General features: G+C 55.2%; 1 protein-coding gene across 2 annotated transcripts in view; it reads right to left on the bottom strand.

The window, feature by feature from the left end:
* The window catches only part of PTPRE (protein tyrosine phosphatase receptor type E), a 179547-nt gene that overhangs the window by 11994 nt on the left and 152201 nt on the right, over positions 1-15352 (bottom strand). For both annotated transcript variants that reach the window (XM_068961457.1, XM_068961458.1), the window contains 8 exons: positions 13999-14096; positions 10099-10218; positions 8656-8819; positions 5556-5691; positions 5142-5291; positions 4705-4798; positions 3354-3430; positions 2444-2578 (listed from right to left, as the gene is read on the bottom strand). In XM_068961457.1, the coding sequence (XP_068817558.1) occupies positions 2444-2578; positions 3354-3430; positions 4705-4798; positions 5142-5291; positions 5556-5691; positions 8656-8819; positions 10099-10218; positions 13999-14096 (974 nt within the window). The remainder of the gene's footprint in view (positions 1-2443; positions 2579-3353; positions 3431-4704; positions 4799-5141; positions 5292-5555; positions 5692-8655; positions 8820-10098; positions 10219-13998; positions 14097-15352) is intronic.

Raw genomic sequence — 15352 nt, 5'->3', positions numbered from 1 at the left:
CTCCAACAGACATTGAGAGAGTAAAAAGACAAGGCATCAGCTGAGATGAGATACTTGCAATACTTAAAAGCAACAAGGAATCAGTACCAAGAATATATAAAGAAATCCTCCAAATCAACAAGAAAAGTGCAAACAACCCACAAGAAGAATGAGGGAAAGGCATGAACAGGCACTCTGCACAAGAGGAAACATGTCATCCTTTATAAATACACAAAGTGATGCCTGCCCTCAGAGGGGTCAGGGAGATTCAAATCAAGGCCACAAAGAGATGATATTTATGCCTATTCAGTTAACAAAAATGAGGATGTCAGACAATCCTGGGGATGTAGAAGAATGATGTTCATCCAGGGTCTGCTTTGAAAACCATAACTACTTTGGAAAGTCATTAGGAACTGCCCTGCCAATTCGAACGTTCACACACTCTCCAACGTGGCATTTTTGTCTCTGAACCGTACAATTCCACATGCATCATGAGACACATACAAGAAAGTACCCACAGCACTGTTTGTAAAACAACAAAATGAAATCAACCCAAATGCCCAAGACAGAAGGAGGGGCAAGTCAGTGGATGCAGGATGTACAGTCTGTGTCATGGAGCATAAGGAAATGATGATGAATGAGCCACAGTTACAGGCAGCAACAGAGCAAAATATCGAATGAATATCTTCGAGTGGAAAAGTCAAGTCTCAGAAGACTGTATACCTTGTGCGAAAGCCACTCAGTTGTGTCTGACTCCTTGTGACCCATGGACTGTACAGTCTGTAGAATTCTCCAGGCCAGAATATTGGAGTGGGTAGCCGTTCCCTTCTCCAGGGGATCTTCCCAACCCAAGAATCGAACCCACGTCTCCTGCATTGCAGGTGGATTCTTTACCGGCTGAGCCACCAGGGAAGCCCCTTTGTATACCTTAATGGTGCCCTCTTATATGAAGTTGAAAAGCAGACAGAACTGAACAGTAGCTTCTTTAGGAATATATATACTCGATAAAAAAAGATTTCTTAAAAAGCTAAGAAAACATTCACTAGGATGGCTTAATTAAAAAGATGATTGTCAGTGTTGATGAGGATGGGGAGAAACGGGAACACTCGTACATTACTGGTGGGGAGCTGCTTGAACAGTTAAGTGATATGAGTTTGCAATATAGTTATGACAGGCTCCACCAGTTCCAGCCCTAGGCATCTACCTAAGAGAAATAAAAATATGTGTCCACGTAAAAACTTGTCCATGAATGTTCAAAACAGTATTCGTAACAGCCCAAAGTGAAACAACCCAAATGTCCAAACACTAATGAAGGAAAACACAGAATTTAGGGCCATACTATTAAAAAAAAGAGTGAGAAACTGATTCATGAATGAGCCTTATAAACACGCTCAGTGAAAGTGCTCAATCATAAAAAAAAGGTGGCATGATTCCATTTATATGAAATGTCCAGATGAGGCAACTTCATAGTCAGAAAGTAACTAATCTGTGGTTGCAGGGATTGTGAGGAGGGAGTAGGTAGTGATCATTCATGGGTATGGGGTTTCTTTTCAGGTGATGAAAATGATCTGGAATTAGTGATGCTGTACAACTCTGTGAATATACTAAAACCCACTGAACCATACCTTTTAGAAAGAGGAATTGCATGATATGTGTGTTATGTCCCAATAAAACTGTTTTCAAAAAGCAAAGAAGTCAAACTCCACAAATTCAGGGTAGTGGATACCTCTTGGGAAAACACCTAGGTAAGCAAGTATATGTTATCAGCAAAAGTTTGGTTTTTCGATTGGATGATGGGCTCAAAAGTGTTTATGACGCTATTAAATAAAAATAAGATTATGTGCCTCTAGATGGATCTCTGGGAGAAAAGAAACATTTAACCCATTCACTCCTACCAGGACTATATTAACTAGGCACACATTTCAACACCTCCGTCTTTTGCCCCAAGAAAAGTGAATAAAGGTCTTTTCCTTCAACAGGTTGTGATCAAATATGTATTTGTGGCAAACACAAAATGGCAGAAATTCAAGGCAGGTTAAAGGTGGCTCAGACGGTAAAGTGTCTGCCTATGGTGCATGAGACCAGGGTTCTTTCCCCGGGTCAAGAAGATCCCCTGGAGAAGGAAATGGCACCCCACTGCAGTACTCTTGCTTGGAAAATCCCATGGATAGAGGAACCCGGTAGGCTACAGTCCATGGGGTCGCAAAGAGTCAGACACGCCTGAGCGACTTCACTTTAAATAAAATGTAGGCTAAGAACAACAGCCAGTGGGTAGTTACAATGAACTGGAGTGGCGGGGGGAGTTGAAATAAAACCTTTTTCATTTGCAGCCTCTCTCCCTCCTCAGTAGTTGTGGCCTGGCCTCACAGCTGATGGCAGGTGAGGTGTTCCCAAGGGACAGGCAGTCCATCGGGTGGGCTGCACCCGGTGGGTGTGAGCAGCCCTGGAGGCCGCTGGGGCTGACCTGCTCTCTCTCCTGCACCTCGGTCAGCATCACGATCGTGTGGCACTTCCACTCCCAGACCATCCTCCAGAAGTCCTCCACGGTGTGCGCCAGGGGCCCCTGGGTGGCGATGAAGTAGTCCTTCTGCCGGTAGCCCTTCAAATGGGAGCAGAGGTTCAAGTCTGGCTTCCCCCCGCCGCTCTCCCATGCTGGGACACGTGGCTTTAGGACAGCCCAGGGCCACAAGAGGGACGGCATTCAGGCTTCCAGGGCCTGAGCCGAGCCCCAGATGGCACACGCCCAGAAAACAGGTCAAGGGGCCCCTTCACCTCTGTACCAGGTAACAGGACCCTTGCTTGGACTGGCTTCGATTCTATTAAGAATGCGTCTGTACGTGTCACAGCTAACAGCATCAAGGCAGGGCAGAGAGGGTGCAGAGTTAGAGGAAGTGAGTTAATTCCCCGGTCCTGGCTTGCAGTCTGCGTGACCCCCCTCCAGCACAGCGTTCTCTCGTCTGTAAACCAGAATCCACACACGGACTTGACTGCAATGCTGTCTCCCTCCTATTCAGCTCTGCTGTGCACAAGGCAGCCTGTGACGGGGCCTGAACCGGACTGTGGTCACAGGACAGAAAGCCCAGGGACAGAGGGCTAGAGTTTAACAGCGAAGCAAAAGAGAAGTTACGATGTATGAAAGGCAGAATGGAAAGGCAGCCAATTATTTAAAAGTGCACGTACATCCTCTATTTCAGAGTTCCTTATTCATTTTTTTTTTTTTCAGCAAGTGTTTGCTAATGAACTGGTTTGGCTTTCTGGGGGCGTGTCCACCCTTTCCGATTGTGAAAGCAAGTAGGTGAAGAGACTGTGATCACAGGGAAAGGGAGCTATCATCCCCACCAGGCACACAGGCTCGGCGGGTGCCCGGCACTTACGTCTATAAAGGACGCGTTGATGTAGTCCGTGTACTCCTGGCCCCTCTTCATGGAGAGAATCACTCGGTTGAAGTCGTCTGTAAAGCAGTGCATCCCGTGGGTCAGAAGCGACCCCATCCTGCCTGGCAAACTTGAACTTGCTGTTAGGAGCTTCCGAGACAAAGCTTATGGATAAAACCACTAAATACAGTCAACCCCTTGGAAGGTTTCCTTCCTAAACTAGGTTCCTTCAAGTGGCCAGGGGAAGCTGTGTTTTGCTAGGAAAGTTCTCAAATAACTGTCTCATTGTCTTCATCGGTCATAACTTGAGGTGCTGGGTTGTACTTAGTTGCTCAGTCGTGTCTGACTCTTTGAAACCCCGTGGACTGTAGCCCGCCAGGCTCCACTGTCCTTGGGGATTCTCCAGGCAAGAATACTGGAGCAGGTAGCCTATCCCTTCTCCAGGGGATCCTCCCGATCAAGGAATCGAACCTGGGTCTCCTGCATGGCAGGAAGATTCTTTACCAGCTGAGTTCCCAGGGAAGCCTAAATTGAAGCCATTCATACCAAAACGTAAACATTAAATTTAAGGTGTCAAAGGAGTGTGGCCGGCCAGGCAACGTGGCATAGCCTGCCGCAGGCATCACAGCCACAGAGCCTCCAGGGTCTGAGGCTGGAGAGGGCTTGCCCAGCCCCGGCTTGGGCAGGTCCACGTGAGGGCCTGCTGCTGCATGAGCTGGAGTCCAGGAGGAGATGCAGAGGAGAGGTCTGGGTGAGCCCTCCCGCCTCCCCTCTAGGCGGGCGTCTCCCCTTCCCCCTGGGGTTCCTCCAATGCCTCTGCTCCTACCAGGCCTGTAGGCTTTCCGTCCCCCTAGACCTCAGGCCACCCAGTGCCTGATGCCTCTCTTGCCCACGGTGTGCCAGCCCCAAGGCCTCTCCCTGGAAGGTCTCAGCGGAGTTCCCTTCGGGTCTGGCTGCATAGCACGGGCCAGGACTCCACTCTGTGTACAGCGGGGTGTCGTGCCTCTGCCCAGGCTTGGGGGAGGATGGGATGGCATCTCATAGAATCAGGAGGCACCACGTCAGACCCGAAGCTCATCTCTCCACTTCCAGGAAGTCCCCCTCCCTCTCCCGCCTCCAAGTCCAGGTCACAAGCTGCCCGCCTGACACCCACGGGACAGCCCAGGTCACTCACATCTTCACAGGCGGGCGTTCTCTTCCCCACACTTGACAGAGCTCCCCGAGGGCACCCCACCCTGGACCCCTGGTTTATAGGAGCGGGTGGTCAACGACCTTCCAGCAACTGAAGCCCCAGGGTACCCGCCCGATGGCGCCTGCTGCGAGGGCCTACCCTCCGCTGGCAGCCCCTTACATGGAATGATCTGGATGACCCTGGCCTTCTTCATGTTCGCGGGCAGGTTGCCTGTCCTCATGTTCTCCTTCATGATGCGGACGTTTGTCAGTTTCTGCAGCGAAGAGAGACACAGCCGCGCAGTTAAAACCCTGACGTTCCTGAGAGACTGCTCAGCCTTCTAACCCCACTGCCATCAGGGACACCCGCTCAGAGGAAACGCCTGTCTCCATCTCCAGACACGGCCCGAGTCTTGGGAGATAAAACGTGCACGTACGATATTCCCCCCACCCCACCAACATGGCTGCAGAGCTCTGAGAGTCCCCGTTGTTCTTCCCTTGAAAGTCACGGGCAGGACGGACCCCCTTGCTTTTCCGGGAGTTCCTAAGGAAGGAAGCAGCTGCAAGCAGCCTCGTGTGGACGGGGCCAGTCCTCCTGGAGGGCAGGTGGGCGCTTACCCTGAACTCCTCCTCCAACCCGATCTTGTCGAAGTGGGCGGTGGGGCCTTGCAGCGCCTGCAGGTGCTTCTCCAGGGAGGACACGTCCAGCTCAGTGTCCCCGTAGAGGTAGTACTCCAGTAAGGCTTGGTAGATGAATGTGTACTGCATCTGTGGGGAGACCCAGACGGGCTCCAAGGGGGCCCCCTGGAGTAGGGGGGCCCTTCTCTTTGTGCAGAGGGAAAGGGGTTGCGGGGAACGTCAGATTAAGGGCTCTCTGTAGTGACCATCTGCGGCCTTGGTGAGGGCTGGGGTGACACGGTCCCGGCCAGGCACCGCTCTGTGTGCACCTGACTCGTGTCCCGGGGCGTCAGGGTTTGCTGAGCCAAGCTCACACCAGCACAGGCGGATGGGCCAGAGGAGGGCACGACTCACGTCTGTCTGAACCATCTGAGGCCGCTGATTGCGGATTCTGGACACGAAGTCAAAGACGTCCACCTTCTGCTCCGCGTGCATCATGTCCATCATGGCGTCGATCACTATGAAGGTGCCTGTCCGGCCCACGCCCGCACTTGGGGAGAGAGGAAGAGACCACGTCGTGAGTCCCCTGTCCCCACTGCAATGACAGAACCTTGGAACACGCCTGCTGTCCAAACCGGAGGGCACGCCACCCTCAATGAAGCCGAACCTCTTCACGGCGCACAAACTTCCCTCCGTTAATAAAGACAAATCCAGGTAAGGCCACCAGAGGGCACCAAATCTCAGGGACAAGATCTCAAATTTCCTTCAAGGGCCAGGGAGCTCTCACTGAGGTCCTGTCTGATTCTGAGACCCTAGAGACTGTAGCCCGCCAAGCTCCTCTGTCCATGGGATTCTCCAGGCAGAAACCCTGGAGAGGGCTGCCATTTCCTCTTTCCTCTTCCAGGGGATCTTCCCAACCCAGGGATCGAACCAGCGTCTCCTGCAGGCCCTGCAACTGCAGGTGGACTGGAGACTACTAACAGGCTTATGGAAAAGGGCCGCTCTCCAAGCTTTGTGTGAATTGCACTGGTAGTTTTTCTTCTATTACTGAATGCTGTCTCCTCATTATCACTTGTGCACCTGGATTTTTTTTTTATTGTCATGCTTGATATGTTTTTCCAGGTTCTTCATAAGAAAGAAAGACTCCAGGCCAGGTCTGTTGGCCCTGGGGACAAGGTCGTGCAAATTGGGGCACCAGCTGGCTCTATCTGGGACCCCAGCCCTGGACCCCAGGCTGGCTGGGGCCAACCAGTGCTCAGGGGCTCCACCAAGAGGTCTCCTTCTTTGGGAAGCTGCCCAATGCCACTCCTGAGCTGGTCTCCCCACAGCGGTCTCTGCACGTCCTCCCACCTCCACCCTACCTGTCCATCTAGATTCCCTCCAACCAATGCAGGCTGTCCATATGTGTCTCCCCAACACCCAGGACTCAGCAGGTATACAAAAAAAAACTCAGCCAACATCCATGGGACCAAAAAATCCCTAATGGTCCAGACCACAACTGCACGCAGCAGCCAAGGGTGCAGGATCACTAGGTTGAACTGGGCTTGCCCCCGGCACTCCAACCCACTGCAGCATTAGCCTCTTTTTAAAAAAGAAAGCCATCTTTTAAACAGAAGGTTCACAGCTTAAGGAATGAAGCCCCCCCACCGTGTTCCTCTTTTGAGGGGAGGATGGCACCACACTTTCCACTAGACTCCAAAATGGCAGTAGACAGGCAGTGAAGACCTACCCCCTTGGAAACTCCCTGCTCATCACGGGGAGGGGAGAGTGGACGAGACATGAGGGGCTCCTTCAGGAGTCTTAGTTCTTTACAAACAAAGAAGGAGACGATTGTCAGGTACAGAGCCAGGTCAAGACAGCCCACCCAGCAGGTGCGTGGAAGGGGCCAGGACGTAGCTGACTTCGGGCTGCAAGAGGCTCATGCCCCAGGAGGGGGGAGCAGGGGACTTCAGCAGTGAAAGGGGCCAGGCTGGTTCCACCAGGAGAAGCCCCAGGCCAGGCGGTCTTCCCCTTCTGGACTCTGGATGCTGGTGTGGAGCTCAGAGCCGCAGCGAGAGACCTCTCCCTGTGGTTTCATCAGGGACCGAGTGGCAGTTTTTTTAAGGGATTGCGGGGGGTGATTGTTGAGGGTGAGGAGTGAGTGCCGGAGCACAGAAGGAAATGGCTAAGCCCCCAGCCCCAGGCCGTACACACTCTGGAGCCCAAGGAGACCCAAGTGAAGGTATATTGAGAGGGATGAGGCCGTCAAGTCCGCTGCCTCCTGAGGACTGGGGTCTGCCAGCCCGTGAGAGCCTCTTCTGGGATGCTGGCGGGCTTGAACTCCTGGTGGGAGCCTCTGCTCCCAGCCATTGCCTGGACCACTGATCTGCCCGCATGGGACTCAGCTTGATGGGGATGCACAGACCAGAGAGAAGGGCGTCCCGGTCCCGCACAGAAAAACCCGCTGGCGAAGCAGGACACTGAGAAGTCAGGAGCTGCGGCGGCAACTGCAGCCACACACTCCCCCGGGAAGAGCGCTTCTGTGCCAGGCGGAGGCTGGGGCTCTCGGCCACAGGCAGCGGCGGAGGGTGAAAGCCAAGACGAAGGGCAAAGGACCTGCCCCAGCACTGCGGCGAGCGGGGAGGCGGGCAGGGGAGGGGCCAGGCGCGGAGGGTCCACTAGCACCAGGGAATCTGGAGGCATCAGAACAAAACAGAGCTGAACTGCTCCCTGGAGCCAGCCCTGACCCCACACAGAGGCGGCTCCTTCATCCCCGCCGCCGTCTGGAGCCCAGCCAGCTGACTGTCAGCTGACGGGAACAGGAGCGCGCCTGCCTGCCTGCCTGTAACAGGCCTTTCAAACTCGCTGTCCTGAGGACATGCTGCTGACCGGTGTCCCCTCTAGCTGGGGCCACCGCGGGTCCGCGCCTCAGAGGGGTCTCCCTGTGCAGGGACTCAGGCCAGTGGCCCTGCCCTTCCGGCTGGAGGACGGACGGTCCTGCTCACCAGCTGTCACTCTCCACTGGACACAGGGTTTCCAGCTGTTACAGGCGGGGTTGTTCTGAGTATCATGGCCCGGCCAGGGACAAGAGATACCTGCCCTCCAGGGACACAGGGGCTCTAAATCTGCCACAAAGGTGTTCAGTGGAAGCAACACACCAACTCTGGCTTTCAGGAAGTCTGAGCAAGAACGGGAGGCTGCCCCCTTGAGAGGGCCAGGTGGGGGTGGACGGCGCCCCAGACTCTGCAAAGCCAGTGGCTCAGAGGAGCGTGCAGTGCCAGGTCACAAGGCGCTTGTCTGCTTTTGATACTAAGGTTCCCCGACAGGTGGTACTGACGAAGGGCTCTGCCTCCCCGGATGAAGGGCATCCCTCCAGCCCTTGCCCTGAGGGATTCTCTGAGCTGCGTCCGGTATCTGGGAGGTACCTTCAGGTCACCCCAGCCGCCCCTCTGCCCACCCTGATGTCCACCCACTGGTCATTTTCCCCCTGGAGGCTGAATCCTTCCTGGGCTGCCTGGCCCCGCCCCACACGCACCTGCAGTGGACCACGATGGGCCCGGCGTGCGCGGGGTTGAGCGTCCTCACTTTCTTCAGGAACTTGAGCATGCCGATGGGGGTGAAAGGCACCCCGAAGTCAGGCCAGCTGGTGAAGTGCAGCTGGCAGACCAGCCGAGGTGCTTTGCAGCCGTCAGGGAGTTGCTGTGGGGACACGCGGAGACGTGAGCGGGCGGGACGGCCCCTGCCCCCTCCCCACCCCTAGCATCACGGCTCCAGGACACTTGCTCGAGGTCCCCCTCTGCTGTCCAGGCGTGAGCAGCCATGGGGACTCATGCAGAGAGGGGCCCATCAGTGAAGACTGGACGCCCGGGAGTGGGAGACCCTGATGCTTACTGGACCCCATAGAGGCGGGAACAGCAGAGCAGGGCCCATGGTCACCCGGGCCAGGACCAGGCTGGGCCAGGCCCCAGCAGCCAGGCAATTCCCTGCAGCTGGCCCTAGGGCTCACAGGCCCGTCGGCCAGCAGGCTGGCTGCGTCCCAGTTTGCCGCGACTGTATATGGCCGTGTAACTGCCAACAGCATAAGCTTTCACTCTCAAAAGCGGCTTGGTTTGTGGGGAAAACATCTGGTTGGTCTACCACTGGGAGACCCCACCCCACCCCACCCCAACGCTTCCCTCAAAAGGTTTCTCCACTCTTCTTACCCAGAACCGAGGAGTTTGGTTCTCTGCCCAAGTCATGGAAGTTATATAGTGTATTTGGAAGCGTGTGTGTGCGTGTGTTTCTGGGAGGAGGTAGACCAAGGTCGGGGACACTAATATGATAAAGCTCATCCTCTCTCCTCTTTTGCTGTGGCTTCTAGGAAGCTCAGGCTCATGTTCTGTGATCTAACCACACCCATCACTCTACCTTTGATTCTTGATAACACCACCTTCCGCTTTTTTCTAATTTTTTTTTTAATCTCTGAAATCTCTTATTTCATCTGCCTTGCCTACAGGTGTTTTTATTGAAGGCTGCCTTAAATCATCTCGGAGGAGGAGTGACTAGCAGGAAAACAGTTTGAAAAATAATGAAATGTTTCAGATATGATTTTGAAACTGTAAAAAAAAAAGAAAAACCTCATGTCTCCATGCCAGTGTGTGAAACGGCCCTGTGTAACTGAGTGGGGGACCCCTTCCCACACCCTCAGGATGCTCCAACTGACTCAACTTCCTCCACCCAGGTGGTCTCTGGGAGCCAGGAGTATCGACCCTGACTCAAGGTCACGTGCACCTGCCTGTCAGCTGCCCTGCAGACTCAGATCTGTGGGAAGCGTCCCGCGTCCCTGCCCGGCACCGCCTCCGCCCCGTCTCCCCTTGTGAGAGCTGCTGGGAGTGGGGGTGGGGTGGGGGTGTTGGGGTAAGGCAAGTGCTTCCTATGATGAAGCACGCACGCGTGCCTCGCCTCGCAAGCCGGCCTCTGCAGGAAGTCGCGTGCTTACAGACTGGATGCAGAACTTCCGGACGGTGTAGTCCACTAGCGCCACGCAGTCCTCCACACACACCCGGATGTGCCCGTACGTCCAGCAGCCCTGGTCCGGCCAGTACTGGTGGCACTTCTCCTGCATGGGACACGTGGGCAGAAACAGGAGGTCTGCGGGGGGCCTTTCATCACCTCGTCGCCCTCCGCCCGGACCACAGACACAAGGCCTGGCACACAGCCAGCTCCAGCGACAGTCCTCAGAGGCCGGGGCGGTGTGCCTCCGTCTCCTCGGTGCTGCTTAGCGGCAGGACTGAGACCGGAATCTGGCCCCTCTGATGCCTCGGTTACTCATCCCCTTACTAACCACATGTACTGATTGGACCGTCAGGCTGAGCTGCTCTACAGAGCTGGGGACCCACGTGGAAGCGGCCTCACCTGGGCGGGGCTTCGTCAAGCCCCAGAGGACCACGTGCTCCCCAAGCCCGTCGGATTCAGTGGGTCATTTTTCCCGCCCAGCGCTGAGGGCGAACTCCATTCGCATCCCACCCACCCTCTGTGGAAGTCATGGACTTGTCAGCTGAGCGCCCCTGACTTTTCTCCAGCCAGGGATAAGACTGATGCAGGCACTTGTAGAGCTGGATGGGTGGGTGGTCACAGAGAGGTCTTCCTTTGCTTTCCCTCCCCCAGAACTACAAATGGACCACACAGGAGAGGGTGGGGACTGGGCCTCCAGTTCCTGACCCCAGGGCATCCTCCTGCAAGGAGGACTTGAAGGCATGAGGCCCCCCTAATGGGGGCACCCCTGCTCCATGGCTGACCCTGGACATGGCACACCGGGCACAGCTCATAGGCCAGGCCACGAGGATGAATAGTCCTATAAAACAAGAGTCAGCTGGTATTTACCAGAGCCCAGGGCTTGTGTGACGACACCCACCAACTTCCCCTCCTGCAGCCTGGCCCTGGGCAGCTCTGAAGGGACCCCGAGGAGAAGCCCACCCTGAAGGTCATGGTTTGGGGCAGTCTTGGCCTCCTGGGGACCCTCCAGAGACTCTCGCCTTGACAGACTCACTCGAGGACCGGAGGGCTGCTTCTCAGACCCCCACAGGGCTCAGCGTGTGCTCTGTTTTCACGCCCTTGGCACTCCCATCTACACAGCGGTCACCACCGCCTGCCACCCGCAACCCACCCCCGCTCCACCCCCATCAGATCATGAGATGCCAGCTTTCACAACACCGAGCCAGGATGCTGAAGCCAAGGAGACCACAACAGAAGTGTAAGCAATTAAGAAAAGGGGAACTCTATTGAGAAACCATTTTATCTGAGACACTGAAAATCGAGGCCCAAAGGCAGGCTGAGTCTGAGTCACAGAGATGGAAAAATGCAGTAGGAGGCTGCAGAGAAAGAGCCAGGGGAGGGGGCATGTCAAGTAATGTAGCGACAAGATGACTGATGGGGGAGACGGGGGCGCCTTCCGAGCCCCACCGTCCCTGCACTGGTCTCTGTCTTTTGTTTGCAAACAAGCCCCTGAAAGCCTGGCCCAAAGATCAGTTGGTTCTAGGGGACGCCGGGCTCCAGGTCAGCCTCCTCGTCCAAGGCATGGGGCTGCAGCATCCGCTCAGAGTGCCGGGACACCTCCCCCACAGCGCCCCCCCCCCCACCCCGCACCCACCCCACCCCACGACGTGTGGCTGCCTGGGAACCCCCTGCTTCCGCCCATCACTCTTTCCGGTGAGAGAGCACGCAGGGGGCCTGGGCCGGATTCACACGAGGAGGAGGAGGAGGCTGGCCCTCCCTAGCCCTGTCCCAGCTCCCTTGGAAACAAAAGAAAACCCCTCTCCACTCCCCGACCGGAAGTGGGGTGGGGTTGGAGGCTTTTCCGCTGCTTTTCTGGGTGGAATAAATTAGTGCTGGGGGAGCTGGGGGCCACCTCGCGGCTGCCTTTCCTGCTGGCCGGCCTCCCCTCTCCTGCCCTGGCTGAGTTCCCCACGGTCTGTCACTTCCATCCCATAGGGCAGCCCCTGGGCCCCCTTACCCTGAGCCCTAGCCAAGCGGCCTGGGCTTTTGTGGGGACAGGCCGGCCAGCCCCTGGCCAGTGAGTGACGGTGGATGGCACCTATATCTGGCTGGAGCCAGGACCACACAGGCCCCGGGACAGATGTCTCTGACCAAGCTGCGTCTCCTTGTTGACCCACTTGCTACCACCCCTGTTCGGGCCCTCGCGCTGAAACGTTCGAGAAGAACAGTCTGCCTGCTGCCAGCTTCCCATCTGCCTCCCTGTTCTGCTTTCAACTCTGGAGCGAAAGCGCAGGCCTCTGCTTACTGCCGAGGAAGCCCTCGAGCACCCATCCACGTCAGCCCAATATCCAGGCTGCAAGCCCCGGTTGGTGCCTTGATGCATTTCTAGCCATTCTGCTCCTGGAGTGGGCATCCTGGTTCTGGGTCCAGCAGATTGCTCCCCGCCTCACAAACACGCCCCAGTGCTTCTCTCTACTTGCATCTGGCATAGCTCCCCTAACCCCACGCCCCAGTCTCCAAGACCCAGCAGCACCATCGTCCTCTACATGAGCCCTCCTGCCTGGCCTGGCCCAGGAACCAGGGTGGGGGCTGCCTCCTCTCCACCACACCTCCAGATTCCCAGTCATGCTGTGTCCCAGTTTATTCTACAGGGGTCTGTGTCCTTGGAGTTGAAAAGTGAATGCCTCCCAGGCCCAAGGGGGCCTCAGCATCTCTGAGCCCAACACGGAGCCCAGCAGGGCCTCAGCCTGGCCTTGCATCTTGGTCTGTCCCTCCTGGACCTCCACTGTCCCTGTTGTATTTTATTTTCTGTCTCCATTATGTTTTATGTCATCTCCTGACATGACCTGCAGTCCCTCACATTGCAACAGGAATTGCACGAGGGGTCTGCCCGGTGGCTCACTGCCTGCACCCCACCCAGGGCAGTCCTGTCCGGGAGCCACACTTAGGAAATGAATCAGCTTGACTGGCACTTCTTTATAGAGATTTCAAGTTCTTATAATGCGTGTGCATTACTTTCTGAAGTCGAAACAGCTAATCGAACACATTGAAATACCAAATCAATCCGACTTCAACACATCTCGTTTTTTTCCAATGCATTTCTCTGGTCTGAATAATAAGGGGAAAATCACTTTTATTTTTTTTTATGGTCTGAGGCCCAACATGTTATGTTCCAAAATTCTAAAAAATCTCTATATTAAAATTCACTGCTCCCACCGTGGCGCAAGAACTGGTGGGCCACCCAGGGATGACTCTCTAGTGAAAGAAGAAAATCCCTGCATCATTTTATATCATAGTCTAGGATGTGAGAGTTGGACTATAAAGAAAGCTGAGCACTGAAGAATTGATGCTTTTGCACTGTGGTCATGGAGAAGACTCTTGAGAGTCCCTTGGACAACAAGGAGATCCAACCAGTCCATCCTAAAGAAAATCAGTCCTGAATATTCACTGGAAGGACTGATGCCGAGGCCGAAACTTCAATACTCTGGCCACATGATGAGAAGAACTGACTCACTGGAAAAGACCCTGATGCTGGGAAAGATTGAAGGCGGGAGGAGAAGGGGAAGACGGAGGATGAGATGGTCGGAGGGCATCATTGACTCAGTTTGAGTAAACTCCGGGAGTCGGTGATGGACAGGGAGGCCTGGCGTGCTGCAGTCCATAGGGTCGCACAGAGTCGGACACGACTGAGCGACTGAACTGACTGACTGACTGACTGGGACAATGAGATCCTGGGAACACAGACAACGTATTTCAAACTTAAAGTGCTGTGAGCCCCGCGGTGTTTTGTGTTTTTGTGTCTGCCGTGATAAGCAGGAGGGGGAAGGGAAAAGGAAGTGGTGAGCATACCCCAAGCCAAGCAGCAGCAGCTGAGAACACGCTGGGGACTCGAAGCTGGGCTTACCTCTTTTCTTTCTTTCAGATTCGTCAGCATCACGATGGTTGCACATTTCTGCTCCCAGATCATTCTCCAGAAGTCATTCACCGTCTCCTGTTTGGGACCTGGGAGGAGAGGATGGTCCGAGTCAGACAGAGTCGTCCCCGCAAGCCCCAGACCAGTCACCCTGGCCTTTGGGCTTCAGGACAGCTGCTCCCCTACCACCTGCCCCGAGGAAGGGGGTGGTGGGCCCGTTCACTCCCTGCAGAGTCCCAGGACTGGAGTAGGGGCCAGCCTCCCTGTCTGGCCCTGCCTCTCTCTCCCTGATACCCGGACCCCCAGGGGCTGGGAAATCCTTGGGGGCTAAGTTAGTGCACCCAGTTGGGTGATGATCGTGGGCCACAAACGCCGTTTAAATAGGAGCTGGTTTGCAAGCTGTCAGAGTGGTTTGTGGCCACGGAGGGGCTTGTCGAAGCCTCAGAATAAGACCTCCCATCCCAAACCGCTGAATCAGACTGTGTGTGGGGGTGGGGGAAGGGAGACACACTGCCGGCTGCCTGACCCACCTGCCATGTCTAACCCTCTTTCCTCTGGGAAAAAATCACATTCCTAGCTGCCTTCACAGCTAGTGATGCTGTCTGGTGAGATGTAGGCTGAAGTCTCTGGGGAGGGGGTCTGAACAAAAGATAGTGTCCCTGGAAGAAAGTCCTCTGCCTGCTGCTCTCCTTCCTGCCTGACTAGGGACAGCAGTGCCAGGAGGTGCGGCAGCCACTTTGTGACCATGAGGATGACACTAAGGAGGGCAGAGGAGGAATGAAAGAGGCCCTTCTCCCTTGTGCTGCTGCCCCAGCCCGGGCTATTTCCTCTGGATGTCTGCTTATAAGAATGAAAAAGACATTTCCATTGGTGTCAGCAGGTGTTTGCCAGGGTCTCTGATGTTAAAAGCTGGGCATGTTCCTGATGGACTATGGGCTTATGAGTATATCTCCCTACTTTGCAGAGCAAGTGAAAGTGCCAGTCGCCCAGCTGTGTCCGACTCCTTGCGACCCCAGGGACTGTAGCCCACCAGGCTCCTCTGTCCATTCTCCAGACAAGAATACTGGAGTGGGTTGGCATTCTCTTCTCCAGGGGATCTTCCTGCCCCAGGGACTGAACCTGGCTCTGCAGCATTGCAGGCCGATTCTTTATCTTCTGAGCCACCAGGGAAGCCCATTTTCTTGTGTGTGCATTTAAATGCGCATTTAAGATTGCTGTCTACACTGAACGTTGGTACCCACTGCTCTAAAGACTCTTGCCGAGGAATGAGGATGCGCAGGAAACTTACTGTTAGCTCGCTGACACCCAGCTTCATTAGCCCTGGCTCCCGGGGACAACAGCTCCA

This window comes from Capricornis sumatraensis, chromosome 23, assembly GCF_032405125.1.
Source record: "Capricornis sumatraensis isolate serow.1 chromosome 23, serow.2, whole genome shotgun sequence".
NCBI lineage: Eukaryota > Metazoa > Chordata > Mammalia > Artiodactyla > Bovidae > Capricornis > Capricornis sumatraensis.
The sequence above is the reverse complement of the archived record's forward strand: the minus strand, read 5'-3'. Positions and strand labels throughout refer to the sequence as shown.